Below are 27,153 nucleotides of genomic sequence, written 5' to 3'. Positions count from 1 at the left end.
ATCATTAGGGTTGTTTCATCCGATACGTTCACAGGTGACAATCCTTGTCAATACGTTCAAACTTTGTCAAGTCAGAACAACTGTCATGTATTTCTGCCAGAAAGAAAAGCCAGTCATTCGAGAAAATGGATTCAACTGAGAAAAGCGATTCGCCATCAAGCCCGTTTACCTCTCGCAGTGGCTTTATGCGGCATCGCAAGCGTTCAGCCAAGCATCCCATCACCTTGCTGAGGAAGCCGGGCATTGCTAAGGAGCTGAGGGAGCTCCATTACGAGGAACAAGAATACACGAGCTCCTCTTCGGTAGGATCAACGACGTCCCAGCTGGTCAGCGACGACAGTGGCATCGATGTTAGTCAGGACAATGGAAAAGGACACAGCTACTTCCTGCGCAAGAGATACACGAATCCTTTCTAGTGGTTTATTCATCGAATGGTGTACATGGGTGTAAAGGAACAAAAGCAGCAGCAGCAGCAAAAAATACTTATGTGCCAACGAAATAAACTACGGAACATTGCAGGCATTGAGATACTCGGTTACAATTAGAAATATAAATATCCTTTTTCGAGCCTAGACATCGTCAAAGAGTCCTCGGGGGGGTGGACCCACAATGCGTCGGTCGTGCTCCGGCTCGTAGTCAGGATCCCGAAATCCGACCTGCACTTGGGTGCTCACACCGAACCGATCGTTGATCTCCTCCGACAGAGATCTGGGCACTCCCAGAGCCGACGAGGAGGCCACGGCTGCATAGTCAAAGCTTCCATCGCCATCGCGCAGCAGTCCATCTGCCGGGGTGCGACCGCTAGTCAGGGTGCCGCCGGCTCCTCCACTCCGATACTTGCTTAGGTAGTCGCTACCGCCTCCCAGCCCCGGATCCTGCCGGTTAAAGTCACGCCGCCTGGCCATCGCCTCCTCGGCACGTTGTCGCCGACGCTTCTCACGCGCTATCAGATCCTTGCCCTCCTGCACCAGTTCAGTGGCAATCGTTTCGTTCTGCAGAAACTGCTGGAAACCCAAAGCATTGAGGGCCCTACTGCCCAGGCTAAACCAGGTAGCCAAGCAGAAGGCCAGCATGCACATGGGGAAGTAGATGTTGAAGCCGTTCGAGATGATGCCAATGACGTCCATGTGTCCCATTATCTGCGTGTAAACGGTCTCCATAATGCGGTTGGGAATAATGTGCGTGTCCATGTGGATGAGACCGAGGAAGTTGAGGCACATGGGCGGCGTCAGGCGGCAGAGCAGCATGCCACTGAAAATCAAGCTGTGCTCGTTGGTCTGGTGATGCGGCGCCAGATAGTACAGGTTCAGGAAGCGTATCCTCAGGATGGTCGAGTAGGTGCAGTAGAAGAAGTAGCAGAGGACTGCCATCGAAAAGACCTCGATGGTGAAGAAGTCGTAGCTCTCCTTGGCCACATAGATCACGTTGGCGAATATGGAGAGCACGGGATGGCGACTGAAGAAGGTCAGCTCGCTCCAAACCACCATGGCGGACATGGTGGCGGTGAGAACGCACAGCGTCTTGAGAAACGGCGCCTTCAGCAAGCACTCCCAGTACCACTGCAGCGTGGCGCTATAGCAGATCCTCTCCAGCTGTGTGCGCTGGCGCGGAAACTCCGACTTGAAGCGTCGCTCCGATGAATGAATATTCCTGGCCACATCCTCCAGATGCAGCACCGTCTGCACTTGGACGCTCCACAGGGCCTCGGTGCGCTGCAGGGTCTGCAGTGATTTGATTACCTGCTTATGGATCCGAACCAAAGCCTTCTCCGAGGGCAATATGGTAGAGCTGGTGGCTCCCATGCCGCTGCCTCCAGTGCGGGCAAAGTTCCGGCTCGCTCGCTCCTGCAGCTCGATGGGAACCTTGCGCAGAATGGTCTCCAGGCAGGGTCTCAGCTCGTGATTGTTGGGTATTACACGGCTGATGCACTGCAACGACTCCAGAATGTCGTCCACATGCTCCTCGGCCTCTGCCTTCTCAGTGCTCAGTTTGGCTGCCTTAAAGTAGGCATATTGCAGTGCGAATCCCGGCTTGGCATTGTTCCACAACGAACGTGGAACCTCTACCAGAGCATAGCCCAGCAGCAGGATGAGCAGAAACAGACCCCAGGTGTTTGAGGCGGACGAGGCGATTGCCTTGAGTTTCTGCCAGTCCAGGGACTCGCCCTTCACAGCTATGTAGATGAGCAGAACGCCGCAGATAAACAGGTAGGAGCCGTAGTAGATGGCGTTTTCGATTAGTGCCGACTTGAGCTTTCCCTTGACAGTGAAATCGCCCGCCTTTAGGTACGACTGCATCAGGGGCATGATCAACCAGGTGAGAAACTGCGAGCTCCAGTAGATGATGCGCCAGAGATTGGGGAACACCGAGGCGGGCACCATGCCCCACGGTTCCTGGCACTCGGGCGGCGGCGTGACATTGGCATTGGCCGGAGTTGTGGAGACATTGCTGGGGGCTGGAGTGGGTCGATGCTCTTCCAAGCACTGGCGGTAAAGGGTCTGCAAACGATAAAATTAATTTATTTATTTTTGAAGTTTAAAATAAGATAATGTAAAGATAATATTTTTTATACGCATCAATATGCTCAATGTAGACCTATTTTTATACGCATTATAAACTCAATGTAGACTTTAGGGTGGGAAAACTTCGGCGGTGATTCATTCACCGATAAGAAATTCCTCAACAAATCAGTGGAAAATGTTGACAATTAGATTGCGGCCTGCAAAGGCTTAGGTAAAACTTAATTTGTTCTTTCTTTTTAACAAAAGAAACCTATTTTTAATTTTAATTTAATTTTAAGCTTAAAAGGTCTGTCGTTTAGTTCTTTCTTAATTTATATTTGAGTTTAAAAATCAAGTTGATGATTAAGGGGGTCTTCTCATTGGGCAACTTTTTTTTTCGATTTTTTTTTTTTTGCATTTATTTATAGCTTGGGGTGGTGTGTATATGTCCCCAAAAGGATTTTTAGAAATTCGAAATACTTTAGAAGATACAGCCTTTTTTGTGAAGCAAGATCTATGCAAAATGAGCTTTTTTCAAACTTCAAACGCGTTTATCTCGAAACCACGTTTTTCGAACTGGCGGCCATGATATCTCCAGTTCAACTCAACCGATTTTCATGAAACAAAGTGGAATCGACGCAGAATTGTCACCATTCTCGGGTGACGGAACAGATTTTTTTTTAATTTTTTTTAAATATTTTTTTTTACACTAAACTACAAAAAAAAAAGCCCGAAATCGAAATTTTTTTTTTGAATAGCCGCCATTTTGTTTAAAAAAATTAAAAAAAAAATCTGTTCCGTCACCCGAAAATGACATCTATTCTGATTATAACCCCGTTTTTCTTTTTCATTTCGGACGCTCTGGAGACCCTGAATCGTGGCCGCCAGGACGACACCTTTTTTTTCGACCACCAAGTTTGAAGTCTCATTACTCTTTGAACAACCCTCGTATCGAGGCAAGAACAACTTTTTTAGTTACTTTGAACATTTTTGAATACAATAAATAAAAAAAGTTTTCAATTATTCTTTGCGTTTTCAAATAAGAATTTTTTTAAAAAGGGTCCAAAAAACGGCTTTTGAATGAGAAGACCCCCTTAATAGCTTAATTTGGTATAGCCACCTTATTAAATATAAAATCAAATCATATTTTAAGGACATCTAACATGGTATCTAGTCACTTATTCAAGCCATATGGATAAAAGCATTAATCTTCTATACATATGGCACACATAAATATGGTCTTTAAAACCTTATTACCATCTATTTATGGAAATACTATTAACTCAGTAATATTCATCAGTTTTAAGTACATATTTTTATATGAAAAATATATATACATTTCCCCACTTAAAGCCCAAACTCACCGATGTCACATCCAGCGGAATGGTAAAGACAATCAGGAAGGAGAAACACCAGGCGGTCAGCACGGACAGGGTGACCAGGATATGCTGACGTGGTATGTTGCCGTAGCGGTATAGCGAGATGCTGGCCAGGAAAAGGGCGGCCACTATGCCAAAGGTCAGCAGGTAAGCCATGTCTCAAGAATCCTGCCTACTCCAAGTGAGTGCGAGTGCTTTGTGATTTGTGTGTGTGTGTGTGATCTAAACGGCTATGCTTCGCTGATTACGACCTTATTCATTGCGAGAGCCTGCGGGCTCGGTGTTTTTCCTTGGGTTACTCTGGCTACTGCGCTTCTTCTGCAGTTGGCGCGCAGTCTCGCGATGCATTTCCTCGAGTCGTTCCAGAGCCTGCGTCTTCAGCGGCATCAGGTGCGGCCGGCAAAAGACCAGCTCCGATTTGTGCTCGAAGAACAACTTTCCGGTGGTGGGCTCTATCAGATCGATTTTCTCATTCACTTTCCTCAGCACCTCGGCCTCCACAGCGGACATGCTTTGGCGCTCGACGGCCCGGGGTTTGGGGTGGTGTGGGGCTCCGCGACGGCAGAATCTAGGTGTTGCAGTGCCAGGCAACCGTTTCTTCGCTCGCCGTCTTATTTATTTGTTTTATTTAAATCGTGCAGCGACTTTATCAAAAAGTATGAACGTGGGTGGGTGGGGGCCAAGTACCGTACACGGTTTGCTGAAGTGCGAGCTTTTCAGCGAAAGGCTGAGCTGGTCACACTGGTAGAACGGGCGCCTTTCTTCTAATTTTGCAAGATTGTCTGATTTATAAAAACAAAAATATACTTCGAAAATCTCAATTATTATTATGACTATTACTGCAATGTACAAATCCCTTTATTAGTTAAAAACGACTCAAATCTTTCTGCCTCTAGAATAACATTCTTGTTTGGTCCGCTTCTTTTGCAGCGAGTTGGCAGTCCCGCCATTGTTTTTGTTTTGCTGGCAAGAGCCAGAGAAATTCTTAATTTTAATTATTCGAATTTAGGTCTCTGGCACTGCCAAGATTTACAAAAAATGGAGACGGTTGGCACGGCCTTGCAGGCGGACAAATCCCCGGATTGCCGTACCAGCGGCGATGGCATGGAACAGCCGGAAAACAGTTTGGTGGCCAAAACAGAGAGTGAAATCAACCAGAGTGCTGATGTGGGCACTAAGGCGAAGCGACCTCAGCTGCATCGCAAAGACAGCACGGTGGTTCAGGAGGCGGCGATGGGCAGGAAAACATCCACAAGCAGTGGACACGGCTCCAATCTACCCCTTCCCGGCCTGCACACGCTCTACAGACGCCCCGAAATCGTGACCAGGAGTCTGGGTCCTGCGATGCCCAAGGGCGAACTGGTGCAGATGCGACCGAGGTTGGTTACCAGCCAAGAGACGCTACCCGAACACAAGAAGACCAAGCCCCCGAAGTTTGTGCCATTCGAGCCGTATCCGGGTGCCGTGAATCCCATGATCCCCACGTCCGGGAACAAGCATAAAATTCATCGTGACAAGAATAACCTGGACATTGCAGTGCTGGTGGATCAGGTCTCCACGTTACGGACTCAAGAGCTGGACGCGGAACCGAAGAACGTTGAGGCCGGCGCAGCCAGTAGCCAGGAGTTGGCCTCCGTCAAGGAGGAGCTGGCGAAGATGCGCGAGGAAAGGGACTACTTTCAGGGGCAGTACAAGTTCCAAACGCAGGTGAACAGCGAACTTAAAAGCCTGCTGGTGGCCTCCGTCGGAGAGGATCTGCAAACCCGTGTTAACGTCTTGACGGAGGATAAACTGCAGCTGGCAAGGGCACTCCTGGACACCGCTAACAACCTGACCACCCACACCGAACAGATTGAGTTTCTCGCAGGCCAGTGCGAGGTGTGGCGATCCAAGTTCTTGGCCAGCAGCGTCATGGTCGAGGAGCTGGCCCGCTGGAAAGCCGATCTCACACAGAAGAACCAACTGCTGAACGAGTCCACAAAGCAGCTGCTGCATGCCACCCATCAGATTCGCGAGATGCAGCTGGAGATGCTTAAACAGCTCAAGTTCCTGGCCAAGATCCGATACCTTAACCTGCCCGCCACCGATGTGATCAGCCTGAGCGCTGAGAACCTGAACATTCTACAGCGTATGGTCCTGCACACGGGCGTGGGCATTCCCGAGGAGTCCCTCAAGCTCTCCAGTGCCAGTACAAGTCCGCTCTGCGAGGCGGAGAAGTATGCAGTCAGGGTGAGTGGTCCCCAGGTTACCATAGTCAAGTTATTTTAATTTGATTTCTATCCTCTCAGGCCTTGGAATTCATCAGTCAGCCCCTGATGGCCACCGATGAAGCCATACGAGCTCTTTTCGACCAGGCCCAGCGGCCCCACTATGTGCAATCCCCTGCCTCTGAGGCGAATGTTAGCGATAATCCTCAACAAGAGGCACAGCAATAATTTATCCATTATAAGAAGTCCGTGTGAGATGTGTGTTTAGGTCTAATAAATTTTATAAACAATCAACAATGATAAATGCAGGCATCTACTTTGAGTTTTCTGATCCCTTTTTAAATCCCTCTACTTGGACTTTTTTTCGGTGGCATACAGATCCAAACGACGCTGACCAAAGACTGGTATCTGCTGACGCACTTGCTCCACCAAAGAGAAATCAATGTCTGCCACCACAGTCTCCTCGCCATCGCTGGCACTTTGCTGCACCTTGGCCCAGGGATCCACCACCATGGAATGGCCATAGGCCACATACTCGGCACTAGTGTCCCTGGCTGGCGATGTGGTAACCACAAACAGCTGATTGTCGTTGGCCCGAGCTCGCTGCAGCAGTTCCCAGTGAAGAGGACCCGTCGTCATGTTGAAGGCAGCCGGATAGATGATCATCTCGCAGCCCGCATTGCGATAAAGGCGAGCCATCTCCTCAAAGCGAATGTCGTAGCAGATGCCGATGCCAATCTTGTGCCCATCCACATCGATGGTGGTGAAGTCATTTCCAGCCGACAGAGTCTCCGATTCCTTGAATCGAATGCCGCCCTTGACATCGATGTCGAACAGATGCATCTTGCGGTGCTTGGCCACCAGGTCGCCGGTGGGCGACCACACGGTGCACGTATTGTAGATGGCATCGTTCTCACCCAGTTCAGGAATCGTTCCTCCCACGATGTAGACCTGATGTTTCTTGGCCAGACTCGAGAGCTGCTGCGAGGTGTAGCCATCGGGAATGGTCTCCGAGTACTCCCGGAAGTACTTGGTGCCGTAGGGAGCATTGAAGCACTCCGGCAGGGTAATCAATCGCGGCTGGTGCTCCTTGACCGCCGCCTCAATCTTGCAAGCTGCATTTTGGACATTGGCCACCTTGTCCTTGGAACCCCTCAGTTGCAGCAGCACCAGACGCATGACTATGGGAATTTAAATATGGTTTTAGCAGTCGACTAAAGTTGGAGAACTACTTACTGTTGCTTGCCCTGCTCATATTGCTACAATTAATGTTATCTGTTTGCGGTTTGATAACAACTTGCACCGCAAAACAAAACAACAACAGGTGATGGCAAGGGCGTGGAAAAGGGGGTTAAAATAATGAAATATTCCTTTGACAAATCTCTTTGCTCCGCCTCTGGCTTTCAGCTGATCTGGCAAGGCCGCCAGTCGCGAGTGCCAAAAACCTTGCCAAATTTATTTGTTTTAAATCCCCCTTCACAGACATTTTAAGGCAAAATCTTATCTAGTTTATTTTGTACTCTTAGAGGATGATCAAACACAGTCCTTGTCAGTTGTCTCCCTTCCCACTCTCGGCCAGACTGCGCTTATACTGATCTTCCGTGACCATAACGCCGTCCATGTCAACAAACCGCGTGTGCATGCCGGCTGCAATAAATCTCTTGGCGGCACGGACATCCAAACGTGGGGCAGCCAGGGCAGCGTTTATCTCCTTATCGCGGGCCAGCATTTCCTTGGCACGTCCCAGATCGTGGACGACAGCATGCTTGGAGGTATCCACGCCCTGCAGCTTCAGGTTGATCCAAAACAGAGTGCTGTTTAAATAGGTCAGATAGGTGTCCAGCTTAATCTGATCGTCCAGGGATAAGGAGCGACCATTCTGCAAAGCAAGCGCCTTTTCCAAGTCGGCTTCCAGAACGGCAATTGTGGATTCGAAGTTTTTCAAAACGTTCTGCAGATTGCTGTCTTCTTGGAGAGCCTCATCCAGCTGATGGGTGTTGTTGCCTTGGGGTTTAAACAATTGTAAAATATATGTAAATAATAGTATTTTGTAAACTTACCTTGAGTCATCTTGCTGTTTTTATTAAATATAGTTTTTTCATTTATTAGTGCCAGTGTTGGAAAGAACGGATAGTAGAGGTGGACATGGATCTGGTACTTTTGGCCCCTCGTGCACGGGAAGTCTGGTAACACTGACGTGACGAAGCGCAGCCAAGTTCAAGTCGCTCAGCGCCAGGGCTGCCAACTTTCTTTCTAGTTTCGATCTGTTGAGGTACGCACGTGTTCATTTTGTGAATTTAAGGAAAATTGCCGCATTTCGCCAAAAAACGGTTGAAATAAACCACAAAATGCTCATCCCCCTATCCGCAAACTTGCGCAACATTCAAATAACAATGATTTACTTCGATTTTTCATATATATCACCGACGGATTGCGATTGTTACAACCCAGCAGCAACAACAACAATATGGTCCAACGTCTGACGCTCCGTAGGCGCCTGTCCTACAACACCCGCTCCAACAAGAGGCGCATGTAACTAATAACCCACATCCAACCGAATCAGCAGATTGTAATAATGTATCTCTTGATTTCCAGTGTGCGTACTCCCGGCGGCCGTCTGGTGTACCAGTACGTGAAGAAGAACAAGACCGTGCCCCGTTGCGGCCAGTGCAAGGAGAAGCTTAAGGGCATCACCCCCACCCGCCCCAGCGAGCGTCCCCGTCTTTCCAAGCGCCACAAGACCGTGTCGCGCACCTATGGCGGAGTCCTCTGCCACGGTTGCCTGCGCGAGCGTATCGTCCGCGCTTTCCTCATCGAGGAGCAGAAGATCGTCAAGGCCCTGAAGAGCCAGCGCGAGGCCCTCGTCAAGCCGGTGAAGGCGCCCAAGGCTAAGCCCGATCCCAAGAAGAAGCCCGCCACCAAGACCAGCAAGGCAGGAGCCGGCAAGGTCACCAAGGCTGGTGCGGGCGGCAAGGGACCCGCTGGCAAGAAGCCCGGCCAGAAGCCTGCCGCCGGTGGCAAGCCCAGGAAGTGAATGCGCGACGATTTTAGTTGACTGCTAAATAACTTTTAAAATAAATGGTTTTCCCAACTGGACTTGGTATTCGATTTTGTAATTATTTGTGGTGAGAATTTGTTGAGAGAGAGGGGAAGGGGGTTTATGCATCTTATTGGGAGTCATTTTTGCAGTTTCCTGTTGGATTTTTTTGTCAAAAGGTGGCAACTCTACAGATTTTAGTTTTTGTTTAAAAATCCGCATTTTAATGGGCTGGTTTTATAAATATAAAATAATTATATTAAATTGGAGATATACATTTTGGGCAATTTGTTTTTGTATTTAAGCACTGTTTTTATTTAAGCAATTTTTATTTGTGTTTATTTCTACAAAGTGGCAACGCCGCCAAAAACAGCTGTTTGACAGCGTTTTTTACTTTTCAAAGAAATCACGTAAGTCGCCGTTTGTTTTGATTTTCTCTGAAACTAAATGTTCTCTTTTGTGCAGAATGTCGGGTACCAAGGTGCTGCGCTCCCTGCTACATGAACTGCGACAGGCCTCGCCGAATGGCTGCATCAAGGACAACCTGGCCGCGCGCTACATTCTGGCGCAGTACAAGAAGTTCGAGACCACGGACCAGCAGCTCTGCAAGGCCCGCAACGAGGCAATCTTTCTCGGGCAGACGTACCTCACCTACCTGAGCAGCCAGCGAAACTACACGGAGCTGTACAAGGAGTTCCATGGGAGGGGAGAGCGGTCCGTAAGGGACACCGCAGATCTGGTGGGCTTCAAGCTGCCCACGGATCCCAAGTGATCTGGAGTTATTGTAGGTTCTAGCGTAGCGTGCGATTAAAGCGGTTAAAGTTGCAAAAATCCGTGCTTTTATTTGAGCTACTGAATCATCTGCCTGAGCATGGTTATGACGCGGTAAGTAACGCTCATCACCTGAGAGGTACACAGGGGGATTTTATGGCCTTGTTTAGGGAAACTCAAGGAGTTAAGACTTGCCTGCTTGAAGGTATCCAGCGATATGGGCAGGTAGCCCATGGCACTCAGCTCAACGGGCTGCTGTGCCCGAATGATGATGATCAGCAGCCACTTCTTGTAGGATATCGAGGCGTTGTGAAAGTCATGGTTGTAAACGGCATGGGCAATGTCTGAACTCTGGAGAGGATCCATATTAGCAGGGTTTGAACCACATTCCTAGGTTAACTTACCAAATCAAACACTTCCTGGCCGTAGTAACATACCAGAAATACCTGCAAAGTTGAGGTGGCAATGAAAATCACATAGGAAACTCCCTCCAGGGTGAGACCCTGTATTAGAGTGTAAACCGATACTGTGCAGAGAACTGCGGCGGTGGTCAGCAGGCTCAGGAGCAGGGAACCCCCAAAAATGCCATTGAGGTAGTTTTGTAACCTGAAAATGTTTTTTTCTTGTCCTAATTAAATTCAAAACTACTTTTTATTTAACTCACTTGACCAGATACACATGCTTCTCCACTATTTGCGCCACAAATTGTCGGTCTTGGTCCTCACGATCCACACTGGGCTTATGGTCCTTCAGCGATCTTATAATGCCCCTAAAGTGCATATTTATTTGCGTTTGAAAATAAATCAGCCAGAGATCTGCAGCTACGTTGGATATAACCATCTGTGTGCTGTGCAGCCACTCTACGGCATAGATGCCCACGTAGATCCATACAGAATCCTTCTCGGGATCGAATATGAAGTAGGGATAGCAGTGCATGTAGGTGAAGCCACTGTTCGTCCAATACGATATAATCGATTGTATAATAGGTCCAATGACCACCATTATCGAAGACCCAATGTAAAAGAGAACTAGGTAGACGAACATCTTGGACCAATAGTGCTCATTCACCCGAAGGTAGATCTTGTCCAGCGTGGTCTTCGGATACAGGTCAGCCAGCTTGGTATCCAGACTCTGGATGGCACTGCGCTGCATGGCGGTGGCGTACTTGGTGTCCGAATTAATGACATAGGTGACCAGAGTGCTATAGCGCATGATCAGCGAGATGTTGTTAATGGTTTTGCCCTCCACTATCCGGAAAATCATGAATCCCACACAAAAGCCGTGACAGCCAAGACACAAAATGCGATATAGACGCATTAGTATCCTCCGGGAACGAGTCTTCGGGGAGCCCAGCATGTCATAGCCCATGATCCTGAACACGGCGGTGGGCAGCCAGGCAAAGTCCTCGTAGTTGTAGTGCACTGGTTCCATCACAAAAACGTTTTGAGGTGTCCTTAGTCAAGTGGCGAGGTATTTATAGATGTTAGATCCTGCAAGGATGGTTTGCGGTTTGGATTGAGCACACCTGCTGCCTTTAATGAATGAGGTTACGTGCCTGTGGACAATTAGGCAGGGTGCTAAGATGTATAAATAATTCATTTTCAGTGTCTCGAATTATTATAAAATAATGAAAAGGCTTTTTAGGCTTTTTTCATTAGGCTAAATATATAAATTTTAATTGTAATTGGATGACCTTTAAGGAAGACATTACCTGACACAAGAATAACATAAGATTTAATGAGCTATTTTAATTGTTATTTTTTTATTTGAAAAAGTTTTACGTTTGTTCTTGTTATTTTTTAAGCCTTTAACTGCACGGCAAAGAGCAGACAATAAAGAAAACATGTGAGTAAAAATTACCATTAATTAAGATCAATTGAAAGAAGCTCAGAATCAAAGTTGCAATAACCAAGGCCAATTGGGTTATATAGGGTTTATGGTTCTGAGTTTTATATTCTTGAATAAAGGTGACATAGGTTAAGTATATTTATATTATGACAAAAATATTTAAAAAAGGGTATTGGTAGAGTATACTTTTCCCTATGTTTGTGGCCATTAAAAGTTGTGTAAGTTAGGGAATGTCTTGTGGTTTTACACCTTTAATAGCTTAAGGTTTAAAGATTAATAAGGTAAAAGTTGCTGTTAATATTCGAATATATAATTAAGTGTAGTTAGAAGAATCTATTTCTAAAATAAGAAATAAGATTAGAAGGTTTACAATTTTTACGTAAATCGGAAGATTTGTGTTATTTTTTCAATTATAAAACAATTAAACAGATTTTACTTCATTAATAAAATTGTTAAGCTTTTCTTCTGAAAATCTTGTATTTTTCCATCACATATTTTCTTACATTCCTTTTCCTTTCAATAAATTTCTTAAATTGAAATTACGTTTATTATTTATTGTCTTGTTTCTGTGCCCATTCCCTGAGCCTTCCATTAAAATATCTACGCATAATAATGCTGTTTGTGAGGGAGAGGCGATGGCAACCACTTGGTCACTGCTTGCACTTAATAATTTCCATAAATGTGCTCCTCCTCACTGCGTTTTCTTGGGCGTTTCTACCGTTTCTTTGTTGTTGTGGCTGTGCCGTTGCACTTGTCTTTGTTGTTGACATTCATGAAATTCTTTGGGCTCAGGCAACAAATTGGCATTGGGAGAGGGAAGACGAGACATCCCCTCCCACCTATAGGTTTCGTCCGACATCTGACTGGAATGTTAAGCAGCCGAAAGGAGGTATCTTCGATTCGTTGACAGAGCAGCAGGTGGACAAGTGATACCTAGGTATCACCTCTAGTTGGTATATGACATGGGCTTAAATTGCACAAAATATAGCATATCAAATATGTTTTTTAGTATTTTTAAAAACACAATTACCTCAACTACAAGTTCCTTGTACTCCCAGCTCTATGATACATTTTTAAATATCTCCCTAATGCTTTTGTTTTGATTTCCCACTCAGTTCCACGGCATCAAGCTCTCATTTATTTCTGTCATATTATTGCTCAATTTTCCAGTAGGTCATCTATGTATTGTTTGTCAGTTGCCATTACCGAAGCATTCTGGCTCAGCGCGATATATAGTATATATATAGCTATAGGTTCCGACCCATGTTGAACTTCTCTCATCAATTTTACTGTCGTCTTGCCCTGCACATGTATGTAATTTATTCATTAGCTTCAATTGGCAGCCAACTGTTGCCTCCCAGTTCGGTTTTTTGTTCTACGAGCAGGCTATATCTGAAACCGATGCCCTATATCCGCTCCGAGAATTGCACTTGCAAAAGCATCCCAAACATTAATGGGACATTTAAAGAGATTTATGTATGCACTATGCTCGGCAGCTATGCGTCACGATCCCCACTTGTCTGTTTAAAATAGAAATTAGAAAATATTCAGGCCGCCTGTGTCCCAATTTCTCTGGGATGAGTTGGATCTGTGTGATGTCCGCAAATAAATGAAAATCCTGTCAAGTCATCGGGACACCGGAAAGTGCCCCGGTGTTGGTATCACCGTCTCACTAAATACTTTATGAGGCCGAGGCGCCTTTGTAAATCTCTTTTTTTCCTCGTCTGGCTCCAAACTAAAATAAACACAGCAGACCGGGACGCGGATCCGGACCGGGTCCTGGTGCATAGACAACGGCAAACACCCTAAAACCTAGAAGAAAACACACACACACAAAATGAAAAACAACAACAAAAGCAGCAGCAGGAGAGATGAATGGCTGGCTGGTGGAACAAAGAGCACGCAGAGCAAGAGACGGATGTGGGCAACAGGCTGGCCCAGAGACGTTGTCTGTCCAACAGTCGGAGATGTGGAAGCCAGGAGGAGGGAAGGTGGCACACCATTTGCCCGGCGATCAAATCCAATGGCCAGGGGTTTTGTCCTCCAACACGGCAGCATTAATCGGCATAAAGTACAATTTCTCTTACCCTTTTCAAGGTACCAATGCGATTTCAATATCCATTATTCAGCCAGGGTATGGGGTGCTGCAGTACGGAGTGGAATGACTACACACAACAAAAATATGTATAAATTTTGAAGGATATTTAATGGAAAAATTAAGCATTTGTAAATGGTTTTCCCTTTAAGATTTAAATTAAAAATTATAAAATTTAATGCAAGATAAAGATTCTAAACATATATTTCCTATTAAGACATAATTTTATCCACGCTTTGGGATGAAACATGAAGGCCTTTGACAGTATGCGCTACCCTATAATTCCCAAGGAGTTTTAGCGCTCAAGTCGTGATATAAAATATTAACAACAAATATTTCATTTTATTTTTATGGAATTTAATATTTAACATATTTTTCTCAGTACACCAAAGTGACCCGTCTGACAATGCAGGACGTTTTTTTCAAACAGTGTTTGCATTATGCGGCGAACAGAACCCGGGCCAGGACCCATCGCAGACCACACAAGGGCAAACAAAGACCAGGAGCTGGAGTCATGGTAAGGTTATTGCGCTTTTCACTTTCCCATTTATTAATGAATTTATTGGTCCGACTGCATTTGATGCGCAAATGCATTTGCACATTTATCGTGAAGCTGACAGGATTCGTTCCAAAAGGGGGCAAAATTAAATGGAAATAGCAATTGGTATGACTTCGTGGGGGCGGCAATTCAGCGAGGACGAGTCAAGGGTAGATCTACGCATAGCATTTATCATAGCTTTTGTTTTGGTTACATTTCAGCTGCTTCCGTTTCCAGGACGACCACCGAGTGGGTGGATGGCCACGGACTATGTGCCTTCCCTTGGATCCTGGCAGCTGTCAACCGAAAAGTGCTGAACCTGCGTAATTAATAGTGCGGAAATTTGGTAATTCTCCGATTACAGCTGTCGGGCCAAAGGAGACAAAGTTAGGGAAGAGATAAGGGAGTTGGAAATTAGGGAAAGGAAACTAATACTTTTTATGATTTGGAAATATTTTAGGAAGTATTTTAGAAATTTTCTAAGCGAAATTAAATAATAAATTTATCCTAAAGATGTATTTTAAGGTTATTAATTCTTTATATTAATACTTTAATATTTTATATTATTTATTTTACTTGTAAAACTTTTAGGCCTGGTTATTAATTGTTCGAAGGACTCTTTAAATTCATTTTTTGACAGCAAGCTTACATTTAAAGGCTCCTAAAATGTTCTTCTCATACCAACTATGTTTAAAAATGAATTAAAATTATATTTCTTTTAAGTTTCTCATAGAAAAAAAATATATAATTACATTTTTAATAAATGACCTTTAGTAATAGTCCTGAAATAAAGCAAACTTCCTTCCAAAACTGACCATAAAGGACACCATTGTCATAGGGGGTTGCGACAAAAAAAAAGTCAACAAACAAGCCTAATCCCTAGGAAACCCCCTGATAAACAAGGAGAAAGACTATTCTTTTGTTTAAATGTTTGCTGGGTAAGCAAACAACCGGTTCTCCTTCCTGCACTGCCTCAGTTTCTCTCTCCAGTTCTCATGCTCTCTGTTTTTCTCGCAACAACTCGCGTTGCTCATTCGCCGAGTTATCCGCTCACCGTTCATCGGCGGCCGGCGCTCAGTTCCCGCTGAGCATTCAAAGCAGACGGTTCGGTCTCGGTCTCGGTTACGGTTACAGTACACTGCGTTTGGGCCTGGTTTAAAAGTCTAAACTCGATACGTTTACGACTCGATACGAATTCGATTCGATTCGATTTGATCTGATTCTGTGCGCCGTTTTGCCTGCCCCGCGTGGCCATGTGAAGTGCTCGGTCCAACGAAATTTAAATTTATCCCTGATAAAGCCTTTGAAACGAAAGATAACGATCTATATATGTTGATATATATATAGTATAATGATTGTGCCAAGAACTGTGCTCTGATTAGGCAAGAAAATTGCAAGTGACCACCGGAGTGTCGTAGGTAAATGTGGTTCAAGATCCCCCCCTCCCCACTCCCACATCCACCTGGTTAAGATTTAGTTGCCTCTAGCGGATCATCGTTGAAATAGTTATTTACATTTTTAATTTATATAACGGTGGCGGCTGTGGTGCCGTAGTGCCTGTGGTTCTGGGGATGCTCATGCTCCCCCAGCTGCCTAACCCGTTTACTGGAGTTGGCCAAGAAACTACAGCAGCACGCACATACAGACAGTGCATCAAGTTGCTGTTCTGGCGCATCCGTGTATCTGTAAGATACACGTACTTGCCGCACACACCTTCTGCCTGCCTGCCTGCTCGCCTGCCTGCCTGCCTGCCTGCTGAGTTTCCTTACCGTCTCTTTCTCGGGGCAATGTTTATTTTTGTTTGCTCGCCCAGCAAGCGGGAAAAACAAGTTTTTTTCTTTGAAACCAAAACAACAAGACAACAAAACAACAAGGAGTTAGCCACAACTGCGCCACAGCTCTTGGCCTGGCTTTTGCCTTGGAAAATACTCGGTACTCGCGGTGGAGCTGTGTGGTGAAAAGTTCAAGTGAAGACAACTGTTGCATTCAAAATACCAAAAGATAAATATATACATTTATGCATCCGAGAGCGTGAACGGAAGATGCGTTAATTAGCGGATGAGAAAAGAGTATATATGTATGTATATGCCCAATAGTGACTCGAATCAAGTCGTTAATCAAAAGCCGGGACCATGCGATAATTAGTAAATGTCGCGACAAAACGTTATAAATAAACTTTAAAAAATAATGTAAAAAAAAAAAAGAAAGTTTATTTTTTGGCTGCAAAATTAAACGAAGCCTGTGTGTGTCACATAAATAATTAACTTCAGTGAGGCGTTAAAGAGTAAAACCCCGAAAAAATAAAATATACATATATACATTGGCATGCAACAAGTGTTTGCCATATGTCCGCTCATTTCGGTTTTCCCTCGTGTGCGTGTGTTTTTTCTTGTATACAATTCACTCAAGTGCAGTCTCAGTCCCCTTCCCAGTTACAGTTCCCACTTCCCCGTACCATTCCCAGTCCCAGTTGCAAAAACTTCCCTCCGATAACACCGAGTTCTCTGAATCATTCCGTATATCTCGCAGAGTGCAAAAATACAAGGAGCATCGATCGAGATCAGACCACCATCACCACAGACCCGCCATCATCAGGATGGGCTTCTCATCGGCCCTGCAAAGCCGGGCCGCCCACGAGGCGCTGATTGTGCGCCAGGATGCTGAGCTTCGGCTGATGGAGACCATGAAGAGATCCATACAAATGAAGGCCAAGTGCGACAAGGAGTACGCCATCGGTCTGACAGCTGTGGCCCAGCAGGGCCTAAAGATCGATCGGGCTGACGAAATGCAAGGTAAGGCAAGCGCCATTTCCTCTGGAGACTCTGATAAGATTAGACATGCAATATTATTTGGTTAATGATAGGAGCAGAAGTGCACTGGCCTTGGGATAATATCTATAGGGGGAGAGACTTGGGTGTCATTCAGGTTTATTTTAAGTGATTTTTATACAGGTTTTCTTAATAGGATTTTGGCTGAATTCCTGTAGAAATTAGAGACATATGTTCAAACAAATAAATTGTATTAACATATTGCTTTTATAAATTGGGAAAATAGCTTTGAACTTGCCTGACCTCTGGGCATTACTCAAACAATTTACTGGGTGGTCCAAGCGGTTACAGCATCCATTAGTCAGGGTAAACTGTGCAGCAGTTATAATGGTTGTAGCTGTGATAAGCCGAGGGATGATAGTGCTAATACCCTCTGGTGGCGTCAATGGGATCGGATAAGGCAGCATGGCGCAGCATTCCCGTTCGGAAATCTTAAACTCTTGCCAAGACTGCAGGCAGCCAGGTCTTTCTGGTGTGAATTTTGGCAGCCTTTGGAGATGGAGGCGGAAACTGACCAGGCAATCGCGTGACTTGATCGCATTTCCAAGTGAATAATACGCGTAGGGCACTATTTCAAACGATTCGAGATAATCGCCAGACAAGCAAATCGTTTTCAACTACCGTGCTCTGTGTGGCATCATCATCAGCATCATCCGCTTGCTGGACAGGACTCTTCGTTCCGCCTCGAGTCGGGGTAATTGCCATTGCACTGGCAGATAAAAGCTTAAATAAGAACTTCCCTGGCTTTATAGTTTTTTTGTATCTGAAATGAGCCCTAGTCTTTACCTTCTGGCCCTCCAATTAAAGCTAATAATAGTTTCCAAATGGAGAACCAATATCCTCAAATCGTTTGGCTTTCCTTTAACTATATATTTTTTTTCGCCGTGTTGTTCTGGGCGGCGTGTGCATCTCGCAGATACACGTACCCACGGCTACTTGCCAGCTGAGCTCATCAAAGTGTCGACAAAGTGCAGCTGTCTCGGATTCCGGTGCTGGGAGCTGCTCCCCATTCTTCCTAGGCGAATGCGAATGCGAATGTGCTTGCGAAATTGCTATAATTTCCAGTCAGTGTCAGTTTTTGGCTTGGGAAATGTTTTCCTCGCTGTTTACATGGTCCAAACAAATGTATCCGCTGGATGCGAGTAAAACGCACACCACACACACACACACAAGCAGGGCGGCTAACAAAAGCGAAGCCAAGTGATTTAGTTTGGGCCATTTGATAGTCATATAGCCAGTGCAGCCGCCTCTCACCTTGACCCTGAACTTGAACAGAGTTTCTACGGTGCGCTGCTCTCTTGGCCAAAAACAGACGTGGGTATTATACTCGAATTTCCGACTTTACTCGACACAAATAGCATATATGTATACATTTGAAAATGTTGGGAATACGCTTTGCGTCATATTAGCGTAACTCTGGCTTAAGACCAATGATTCATTGGACTGGCTTTCGCCTGCACTTTTCCCCAACTGTTGAGCAGAGATAATCATCAAAGTGAGTCACAAGTCTGGGCTAATTGTGGATTAGCTGAGGGTTATTTTGCGGTAATTAAGGCTAAACCTAATAAAGATATTCCTTAGGTGTTTACTTTATATAAACAAATGGGGATGTAACCATATTATAATCTTATAAGATTAAAAAACAAAATCAGTTAATTACGGAGGAGAAGATAACCAGAAGCATAAAAGATTGTAAGGCGTGATCTTTGGACTAGATAAAATTCTCTTTGTGGGGTGTTTTTGGTAATCTCTAGAGAATTAAAGCGACTTATTTATTTTTTTTTAGTAAAGAAAATATGTAATACAGCTTAATTGGAGTTATTTTTTGTCTATTTAAGTCAGAAAAGAATCAAATAAATATAAGAAAATACTATTTTTGGCAGAAAAGAAACGAAGTTATATTAAAAGGAAAGGAAACATCTATAAACTTTCCTAAAATGTCTCTTTTTTAATATTAATTTGTTTCTTTTCTGTGTCAAATATTATTCTCTAATATTTATTAGTTTCTTTTCTTACTTAAATATTCAAAAATACTTACTTTCGGAAACTTCCCAATATAAAGATACAAATTCTATAAAATTTATATCACAAATTTTATTTAAATTTAAAATATATAAATTTAAATTACATATCTTCCCCCTCACAGGCAGCCTGATCACCAAATCCTGGCGTTCCTACATGGATGAGCTGGACCAGCAGGCAAAACAATTCAAATTCAACGCCGAGCAGCTGGAAGTCGTTTGCGACAAGCTGACACATCTTTCACAGGATAAACGGAAGGCAAGGAAAGCCTACCAGGAGGAGCATGCCAAGATTGCAGCTCGCCTGAATCATGTGAGTGAGGGGCAGCCAACACCTTAAATCCTCTCTTAAAGATTTTATTAAAACCAACAAGCAGGGACGCACCCAAAAAAAAAGACAAATGAATTAACAAAAAAGGGGAGGCACTGAGAAAAATGGGTGATAAGTAGGGAAGGTGTAAGGGAAAATATGATGCGATTTTAAATCAGCAATCAGGTTCATAAGCCTCAAATTTCACACTTGCTTTCTTTATAGACAATTTGGTTTAAGTTTGGATCTAAGGAACTTTTACTTAGTTATGGTTATCAACGAAAAATAAAAATAAATCAAAACGAAAATGCTAGCCAAAATGTTTTAAAAACTTTCAAGGTTTTAGATAATTCTCAGAGTGTAAAAATTCATTTATTTATGATTACAATTGAGGAGTCAGTCAGCCACAATAACAATCATTATAACTCGAAGCACCGCCCACAGCCTTCATCGTCGTCGTCTTTTGTTGTTTGTTGCCGCCTGCCTAATGTCCGATATTCTTATTTATCAAGTATTTGAGTAATCAAAATAAATATTAAGCATATTTCTGCGGAAAAGAAGAAACAACTCTGGGGCATATTTAAGCAGCTTAAGAGAGTCGTGTAAACACTCGCCAAAAACGAAAAAAAGAAGGAGAACATCGACTGGCTTTGTTGTGGATGTTGCCCGGCGATGTACTAAATCAATAGAAGTGTTTATTTATGAGCCGTGTCGTGCGGCAACAAGTTTATTAACCCAGCGGGCAGAAAATATTAGGAAAAAATCGAAAAAAGCTCTCGGTAGATAGAGAGCAACACGGGCATGAAGAAGGGTCAACAGCAGAATATTGTGAATATTCACGGGTGCTGACAGCAAATTAGCATTTGGACAGCCACAAATAGCTCGGCGGCGGAACTTCAGTCAAGTACGAAAAGGTTGCCCTGCTGTTTTGTTATATCTACATACATATATGAAAAATGTTGGCTTTTAGGAGCGTTCTGGCCATATGCGACAAATGACCAAAATGGCTGACGGTGACCCCAAAAAAAAGGAGATTGTTTTGTGATGATTTTGGCACAGAATTCCGGGGCTACTGTATCTTCCTGTGGCCTTTGTCAAAATCGAAAACAAAAGCCATTGCTCCGTTCCACCAGCTTACTTTAGTATTATTTATTTATTTATTTACCAAGATATCTATCTATTTTTCGCTGCAAACGAGACCGAGTCTTTTTGCGCCGCAGTTTCGCTTAATTTTGAATTTAAAATGCCAATCAAAATTTCAGCAAATCGTTGAAGATTCCATGATTCGCCCTCCCTCTCTCTCATCGTTAAACAATGTCTTATGCCCGAAATTGTTTATTGCAGTTCAAAGTTTAATGGGTTTGATGAAATGTTCGGCGAACCATTCAGCGATTTATTTGCAACAACAATTGTGTATAATCAAAAAATAAATAAATAATAAAGTAAGAAAAAGTAAGGAGTAAGTGGGCCCAACAAAAACTGGCAACAACACATGCTCCAAACTTGCGCCAAGCTCAAGTCAATTGACAACAATTTAGCGAAATAGCAATAAAAATTACAAAGCATGCAGACAGCAGCAAAAAAGCGAAAAGAAACTAAAACGAAATTCTGGGTAAAAATGGCTCCAAGTGGAAGATGAGTAGAGAGCTTCGCCTTTGGCTCTGACTTGAATCCGTTTGAGCAGCCAAGAGCCACAAGAAATGCACTTAGGAAATGAAAAGATTTGTTTTTAATCAAATATATTAAATTAGAAAAATAAATAAATATTATCTGATTTTTTTTATTTATTTTTTTTTTTTATTTACTAGAATATTCTAAACCAACAAACATTTTCTTCTACAAGTTCTTAGTTTAGGAATTGCAAATTGCATATCAGTATATCGATAAAGATATCGATCTAAAGCGATATTCTCGATATATATTTTACACCAATTTCCGCCTTTAATCTTACAATTTAACTGTGCCAACCAAAAAAACAAGCTTAACTTAGCTTAAACTGTATTTGTCGAAAATAATATTTGTTAGGCGCTTAAAATAATTTTATTTTAAACTAGTTCTAAATATATTTCTTTAAAAAGGCATATAAAATCGTATATATATTGGAAAATATCGATATCTTAACGATAAGTAGGGATATTTCGAATTTCTAAAGAAAGATAGTATATCGGACTTTTTCTCTTGAAACACATCCTAACTCCTTTTTTTAACTTATCTGCAGCCTCTATTTTTTTACAAGTGTTTTCCTCTGGCACCCCTTTTTTATTCTTTGCTCCGGCTTCTAGTTCTCCTTCGTCTTTGGCTTTTCTTTATTGGACTTTGACTCTGTAATATTTGCGCAATGGATTGAACGGAGCAACAGCAACAAAACCTGAGTTATTGTCGAAAGAGCCGGGGACAAGAAGTCATCGGGGAATTGTTGCTGTGTTGTTGATTTAATAAGTGTCTAGAAATGGGTCGTCGAGTCGGTTAGTAGGCGCCCATGTGTGCGTGAGTATCTGAGTGTGTGTGAGCGAGCAGCAACAACATCAGATGCCCGAGCATCGGAATCGGTTCTATATGGTGTTGATGGATTGAATTGCAATACAGTGTTGATGGATTGGCATTAGATTATTATTATTGAGAGCAGGCAAACAATTTAGACGTTTAAGAGAGTGAAGAAAATTGATTAACATGCCTGCTAGGGGGATAGATGGATTTTAGAAGGTTAAGCTTTGGAAATAATATTTAATTAAAATAAATAATAATACAACAAATGAAAAATAATTATCCTTAGGATATAAAAAGTCTGCTTTATTTGCTTTAAAAAGTATTTTAAATGCAGTCTACATTTTATTTAAATTATTTGCTCTTTAAACTAGTTAATTATTTACCCCACTAGTTTTCTAATTCAAGTCAAGCAACAACATTTTATAATTGTATATTTTTTTAATGGAAATGCATAATGAAAAGCAATTTAAAAAGGGGTATACTCTTTTCTAAACTCACTTCCTTTTGGCATTTTAAGTAAATTAGTTTTTTAATGTCAACCCTCATTACCTCTACTTTTCTGGTACATATTTAAGCAGTTTACTTAAAACTATCAATTGTGCCAGCCATAAAATCTTAATTGATGCCATAAAGATTGTAAAATGTCAATAGTTTGCAATTCCAGGAAACTTGCCATTACTTAATTGGCCTACAAAAAGTTCTCTTAAAAACGAGTAGAGAAGCCCTGAAAATCCAATCACTTAGGCCAAACTGTCACCCAAAAAATATTTAACAAGACATTTTGACCAACTGCGTTGTTTGGTTATTAATTGAAGGCACTTAAGGGCGTCATTCATATACATAGATATCTGTGCATATATTTCCCTCTTAATGCTAATGGATTTGGAATTGGCTTTAATGTATCTCTTCTGTATCTTTTGTGCGCTGCCCCCGCAGAAAAACGCATTAGGGTTCTACTTCCGGGTGGGTTTTCCACCGCTTTTCCACACCATACACAGACATGTGTGCTAGCCGCTTTGCTGGGGCTTCGCATATTTCTCGCTTTGCTAGACCGCAGAATATGGCCCAAGTCTGGCTCTGCTGACGGAGATACATTTCCATTTCCATTTCCAGCGGCTGGCATTGAAAATACTGCGGCGGCGAATGGCTCTCGTATTAATTACAATAAGTTCAATTCAAGTGTAGTATCTTTATGGCGGGGCATACACACAGCGACGTCAACAATCGGTCGTCTGTCTGCTACGTCTCTTTCTCTGGTATGTCAGATAAGCCGATAAGATATGGGTGTTTTTTTTGAGGGGGCGGGGGAATACGAAGTGCTGTACTTCGATCGCAGTGCAAACCGAGTAGCCACATCAAATGTATCTATCAAATGCACATGGCCCGGCCCAGAGCAGCGCACTTGAAGATACTTAATAGGGGGCCATCGCCCGCTTGGAATTCCTCATTAAATGCGAACAAACCGTATGCGAGAGACGGCGCCAAAGTTATTTTTTAACCACCCCCGTCTTACCCCAGTCCCTTCACTTGACTCAATTGGTTTCTACACAAAAGCCTTTCGGACAGACAGCCATTTAATTGAGCTGCATTGACCTGTGCCCGGAGTTCTCAAGTGTCTACAAAGTTTTTACCCCAATGCATAATTGCCACACGCTCAGGGATGGATGGTAATATGGCAAACCGAAAGATGCACCGAAAAAAAGAGCTTAGTAAAAGTAAATATTCGAGAAAGTTAGCATAACATATATGAGCTATAATTTATATTTTGAAAAACTTACATTTAACTTATCAAAATGAGCAAGAAAATGTTTCTAGACAAATGTATCTAGGCATATGTTGCTAGAAAAAAGATGTTAGGCATATGTGGCTAGGTACATGTTGAGCTAGAAACATTGTTGCTTCTCAACAAGTTGCTAAAGCACAGGTTCATCATAAACACAAAATATATTTGTTATTAACTCCCTTCTTTATTAAGACATTGTCCTCAAATTTTCTAGAATATTTTATAATTATTATTTATTTACTTATAAAAAATGCTCAAACAAAACAAACTCCCAGACTTGTTTTTCTCCCTGTACAAATTCAAATGAGTTTGACTTCCAAAAGTTAATGCAAAACCAAAGTTGTGTGAACTGGCTTTTGGGTAATCTCGGCTCACTGAAACATTGTGATACGGTTGGGACCAACATGCGGCAGCTCTGGGCAACAGTTCCGCCCGGCAAGATAAATTGGTTCCCCAAGATCTGAGCCAAGTACAGGGTCGGGTCAGAAGTGCGTTTCGTACCATTTCTGGCCATAAATTGTCAACGTCTTGATCCCTAAATGCTAAGCACACATAAAATGCCAAAACAACTTAACTGTTGGCTGTCTGCGTGGGGTACTTCCGGGGGCCAAAAGGGAGTTGTAACTACAAAGTTTCTTGACATTGCGACAAAAGCTGCACAAATTGCAGGCAAGACACTCGCACTCACACATGGGGGCAACTTGTAGATACTTTTGTATCTGTTTATCTGCTAGTCACAGCCATAAGTTGCCCAAGTCCAGTGATTTCCAAAGTTGTGCAGCTGCGGCCTGCACACGCACGCAGCCCCAAAAATTATAGCTGATATTTGTTGACAACAAACATGTGGCAAAGTTTGTTTTTCCTCGTTTTCGGGTTTATTTTTTATTTTAGAAGGGGGCGGCATTGGATAACGATTACATTTTTGGGGGTAACTCCAACGGAATTGTAAAAACGAAACTTGCGACGTCATGGCGTGCGTCTGGCGTCAATCGCCCGGGGTTGGTTTCCCAACTGCCCCGGGACAACGTTCAACATTTACCCCACAATCCGGGAGGGTGGCTAGCAAACATAATTGCCACATAATGGCCAAGACTGCGGCGCCACTTGGAGCTCCGGCTCTGGCGAGTTCCGGCTGCAGTTCTCCGACTCCAACTCCATTTCTGACTCATCTGCCCCTCGTGCAGGCGGCAACTTTCGTTTTTGGCCAGCTACTCTGTTGTTTGCGGAACTATTAACCCGCCATCCAGCCGCATCGACGACCATTGTCTGGGCGACATAAGTGCAGTGGTTGGTGCGGGTGCACTGTGAATTTTATTTCATTAGATGTTCTCCAGGAAAAATCTCATACATTCTATATAGTGTTATGTATTTCATCTTTTATCTTCCATTTTTCCTTTTTTTTATTTTTGAATAACAAATGGAAATAATTTAACCTATTTTAAACAGATGGAATCTCTGTTAGTATCAAGAATTCCTATAAACAATGTTTATTTCAATTTTTCATAATTAAAAATTCGTCAAATACTTACCATAAACATGGTAATAAATTAATATAATATATAAAATACTTGATTTTTTCCCCGGTGTCTGCAAAAAAGACGTGTTTGCCAAACTAAAAGTCTCAGCGACCCTGATGATGATGATTGCTTCCGTCAAACAGTGACATTTTCCACGTGACGTGGCTTTTCCCTCCGCCAAATGCACTTGGAGACACTTGGGGCTTGGGTGAAATCCGTCTGCAGAGTCTTTGTCTGCTGGAAAAATCCCATTATCTTGCGCAGCAGCATCGGAAATATTGTTTTGAATGCAATGGAAATAATTTTGTTAAAGGTTATAGCTTATAACCTTGAATATCTATGATAACTATAAATTTTCCCTAAAATATAGTTATATTTACTCTTCTTTTAGTTGTCTTTAGTTTGCTTTAATCACACCATTTTAAGTATACAAAATCGCATTAAAATACTTTTCCTCCCTTTCTCGTTTTTCATTTTCTGATTTATTGGCCTCGTTATTGGATTTCGTCTTAATTCATTCGCATTTCACATAGCTTTTAATTCGCTTCTTTTTTTTGCTGTTGAAAATATATCATTAATTATGTTTGTTGATTCCGCCAGCTGAATTTCGAAGCTTTTGTAGTTTTTCTTGTCTTGTTTATGGGCGAAGGTGCGGTATCTCCATTACTTTTTCCTAGGGAGAGTCGCCCCTGGGTCTCTGATACCCACGCCCACGCCTTCATTTGATCCAAACAGCCAGAGACCGCCAAATTGTTTACGTTCAAACGGGGAGCAAAAAAAAAAAAGAATACATGTTTATTTATAAACAAAAAAATACACATCTTGCTTGCTAAATGACGACAAATTATAGCTATTTCATTGCCGCTAATTTTCTAAAGAAATGAAATACACACATATTGCAAAGGGGGGATTACACTTTTGCCCCCCAAAAACACAAACCTCTAACCCCGCACGTGTCGTTCGTTTGCATTTTAATTTTGGGGAAGTCCGATTTTGCGGTGGCAAATTGAGTTAAGCCTGTTGTCCGTCCCAACCGCAAAAATAAAGGGCAGAGTTGGTTGAAAACTGAGGGTTGGCTGACAGGAGGCAGACTGCAATGTCAAGGATCAGGGCTGACGGGCTGCCAAGTGAATGGCGGCAGGCTGACAGGATAGCAGCCAGATGAGTTCCGTTCCAGACGACCACAATGCATAAAAGGCGGCTCTCTAGGTCCACATGTAAAGTGTCCTCCTGGCTGAAAATTCTAATAATGTCGAAAATGTCAACAAGATACGGTGGCAGTGGAAAGTACATAGAAAATTGGACCTTTAAATATTGAAAAACATTTATTTTTAGATTTTTGTAAACTCTTATGATGTGAAAATATGTATTCCAACTTAGAGTGCATCTAAATTTAGCTTATAACTCTTCTCTCTGATTTCCTTAGAAGAATTCTCTTTTAAACTTTAATAATGCACAAAAAACATATAGATTTTGGTTATCCCCAGCTTTAATTTAATTTACAAACTCTGCCAATATTGTTTCCAATTTTCCAACTACTGTTTCATCACATCCTCCCACGACAGTCCCTGCATGGTCTGTTCTGCCTGCAAAGCTTAACCAAGTGCCAACAAATTTCGCTCGTGTCATGTGGCCCATGTCCATGTAGCCATGTCCATGGTTACAGCCTGGCCCTTAACTCTTTGCCTTTTGGTTTGTTGGCCCAGACATAGGGCCATCCGGTAGCCAGACTTGTGGCAACATTTGCCGAGGGAAAATTTTCATTTATGGATGTGCGGTGGATGCAGCAGCATTGAAAATGATTCCAACAGAGATTCAAGTTGCTAAAACG

At 43.0% G+C, this 27,153-nt stretch overlaps 10 protein-coding genes across 13 annotated transcripts in view; 5 read left to right on the top strand and 5 right to left on the bottom strand.

Moving 5' to 3' along the window:
* Positions 1-3: 3 nt before the first annotated feature.
* On the top strand, positions 4-530 carry LOC108073422 (uncharacterized). Its single transcript, XM_017165041.3, has one exon. The coding sequence runs from the start codon at positions 126-128 to the stop codon at positions 414-416; it is 291 nt and encodes a 96-aa protein (XP_017020530.1). The 5' UTR covers positions 4-125; the 3' UTR covers positions 417-530.
* A 39-nt stretch (positions 531-569) lies between these two features.
* On the bottom strand, positions 570-4,036 carry LOC108073416 (LMBR1 domain-containing protein 2 homolog). The gene is made up of 2 exons (XM_017165035.3): positions 3,866-4,036; positions 570-2,498 (listed from the first exon to the last, which is right to left on the bottom strand). Exons 1-2 carry the CDS (start codon positions 4,034-4,036, stop codon positions 570-572), a joined length of 2,100 nt encoding a protein of 699 aa, XP_017020524.1.
* A 96-nt stretch (positions 4,037-4,132) lies between these two features.
* On the bottom strand, positions 4,133-4,667 carry BBIP1 (BBSome interacting protein 1). The gene has a single exon (XM_017165042.3). The coding sequence runs from the start codon at positions 4,388-4,390 to the stop codon at positions 4,133-4,135; it is 258 nt and encodes an 85-aa protein (XP_017020531.1). The 5' UTR covers positions 4,391-4,667.
* A 79-nt stretch (positions 4,668-4,746) lies between these two features.
* LOC108073418 (uncharacterized) lies at positions 4,747-6,391 on the top strand. The gene is made up of 2 exons (XM_017165036.3): positions 4,747-6,109; positions 6,169-6,391. The coding sequence occupies exons 1-2, from the start codon at positions 4,919-4,921 to the stop codon at positions 6,313-6,315; spliced, it is 1,338 nt and encodes a 445-aa protein (XP_017020525.1). The 5' UTR covers positions 4,747-4,918; the 3' UTR covers positions 6,316-6,391.
* Positions 6,347-7,467, bottom strand: LOC108073419 (omega-amidase NIT2). The gene is made up of 2 exons (XM_017165037.3): positions 7,324-7,467; positions 6,347-7,268 (listed from the first exon to the last, which is right to left on the bottom strand). Exons 1-2 carry the CDS (start codon positions 7,340-7,342, stop codon positions 6,436-6,438), a joined length of 852 nt encoding a protein of 283 aa, XP_017020526.1. The 5' UTR covers positions 7,343-7,467; the 3' UTR covers positions 6,347-6,435.
* Rrp47 (Ribosomal RNA processing 47) lies at positions 7,459-8,298 on the bottom strand. The gene is made up of 2 exons (XM_017165040.3): positions 8,148-8,298; positions 7,459-8,091 (listed from the first exon to the last, which is right to left on the bottom strand). The coding sequence occupies exons 1-2, from the start codon at positions 8,155-8,157 to the stop codon at positions 7,637-7,639; spliced, it is 465 nt and encodes a 154-aa protein (XP_017020529.1). The 5' UTR covers positions 8,158-8,298; the 3' UTR covers positions 7,459-7,636.
* Positions 8,299-8,320: 22 nt separating this feature from the next.
* On the top strand, positions 8,321-9,183 carry RpL34b (Ribosomal protein L34b). The gene is made up of 3 exons (XM_017165038.3): positions 8,321-8,359; positions 8,542-8,619; positions 8,683-9,183. Exons 2-3 carry the CDS (start codon positions 8,555-8,557, stop codon positions 9,119-9,121), a joined length of 504 nt encoding a protein of 167 aa, XP_017020527.1. The 5' UTR covers positions 8,321-8,359; positions 8,542-8,554; the 3' UTR covers positions 9,122-9,183.
* Positions 9,184-9,438: 255 nt separating this feature from the next.
* LOC108073355 (protein FMC1 homolog) lies at positions 9,439-9,955 on the top strand. The gene is made up of 2 exons (XM_017164918.2): positions 9,439-9,534; positions 9,590-9,955. The coding sequence occupies exon 2, from the start codon at positions 9,591-9,593 to the stop codon at positions 9,894-9,896; it is 306 nt and encodes a 101-aa protein (XP_017020407.1). The 5' UTR covers positions 9,439-9,534; position 9,590; the 3' UTR covers positions 9,897-9,955.
* An 18-nt stretch (positions 9,956-9,973) lies between these two features.
* Or85f (Odorant receptor 85f) lies at positions 9,974-11,326 on the bottom strand. The gene is made up of 4 exons (XM_017164910.1): positions 10,560-11,326; positions 10,300-10,501; positions 10,091-10,246; positions 9,974-10,027 (listed from the first exon to the last, which is right to left on the bottom strand). The coding sequence occupies exons 1-4, from the start codon at positions 11,324-11,326 to the stop codon at positions 9,974-9,976; spliced, it is 1,179 nt and encodes a 392-aa protein (XP_017020399.1).
* A 4,143-nt stretch (positions 11,327-15,469) lies between these two features.
* FER (tyrosine-protein kinase Fer) overlaps positions 15,470-27,153 on the top strand; it is a 30,776-nt gene continuing 19,092 nt past the window's right edge. For all 4 annotated transcript variants that reach the window (XM_017165001.2, XM_017165000.2, XM_017164999.2 and 1 more), the window contains exons 1-3: positions 15,470-15,794; positions 16,906-17,168; positions 19,351-19,538. In XM_017165001.2, the coding sequence (XP_017020490.1) occupies positions 16,973-17,168; positions 19,351-19,538 (384 nt within the window). In that variant the 5' untranslated portion in view covers positions 15,470-15,794; positions 16,906-16,972. The remainder of the gene's footprint in view (positions 15,795-16,905; positions 17,169-19,350; positions 19,539-27,153) is intronic.

The sequence above is a fragment of the Drosophila kikkawai genome, chromosome 3R (assembly GCF_030179895.1).
Source record: "Drosophila kikkawai strain 14028-0561.14 chromosome 3R, DkikHiC1v2, whole genome shotgun sequence".
Taxonomy (NCBI): Eukaryota; Metazoa; Arthropoda; class Insecta; order Diptera; family Drosophilidae; genus Drosophila; species Drosophila kikkawai.
Note: the sequence above shows the minus strand (reverse complement) of the source record. Positions and strands in the feature narration are given on the sequence as shown.

What these genes read in the sequence shown, in the direction of transcription:
- Or85f (XM_017164910.1), bottom strand. Translation starts at nt 11,326, where the DNA reads ATGGAACCAGTGCACTACAACTACGAGGACTTTGCCTGGCTGCCCACC. An exon ending in AAGCATGTGTATCTGGTCAA is followed by an intron (nt 10,502 to 10,559) that starts GTGAGTTAAATA and finishes AAACATTTTCAG; the next exon opens with GTTACAAAACTACCTCAATG. An exon ending in CGCTGGATACCTTCAAGCAG is followed by an intron (nt 10,028 to 10,090) that starts GCAAGTCTTAAC and finishes TGTACCTCTCAG; the next exon opens with GTGATGAGCGTTACTTACCG.
- LOC108073416 (XM_017165035.3), bottom strand. Translation starts at nt 4,036, where the DNA reads ATGGCTTACCTGCTGACCTTTGGCATAGTGGCCGCCCTTTTCCTGGCC. An exon ending in TTCCGCTGGATGTGACATCG is followed by an intron (nt 2,499 to 3,865) that starts GTGAGTTTGGGC and finishes TATCGTTTGCAG; the next exon opens with ACCCTTTACCGCCAGTGCTT.
- RpL34b (XM_017165038.3), top strand. Translation starts at nt 8,555, where the DNA reads ATGGTCCAACGTCTGACGCTCCGTAGGCGCCTGTCCTACAACACCCGC. An exon ending in CGCTCCAACAAGAGGCGCAT is followed by an intron (nt 8,620 to 8,682) that starts GTAACTAATAAC and finishes CTTGATTTCCAG; the next exon opens with TGTGCGTACTCCCGGCGGCC.
- LOC108073355 (XM_017164918.2), top strand. Translation starts at nt 9,591, where the DNA reads ATGTCGGGTACCAAGGTGCTGCGCTCCCTGCTACATGAACTGCGACAG.
- LOC108073422 (XM_017165041.3), top strand. Translation starts at nt 126, where the DNA reads ATGGATTCAACTGAGAAAAGCGATTCGCCATCAAGCCCGTTTACCTCT.
- LOC108073418 (XM_017165036.3), top strand. Translation starts at nt 4,919, where the DNA reads ATGGAGACGGTTGGCACGGCCTTGCAGGCGGACAAATCCCCGGATTGC. An exon ending in CGGAGAAGTATGCAGTCAGG is followed by an intron (nt 6,110 to 6,168) that starts GTGAGTGGTCCC and finishes CTATCCTCTCAG; the next exon opens with GCCTTGGAATTCATCAGTCA.
- BBIP1 (XM_017165042.3), bottom strand. Translation starts at nt 4,390, where the DNA reads ATGTCCGCTGTGGAGGCCGAGGTGCTGAGGAAAGTGAATGAGAAAATC.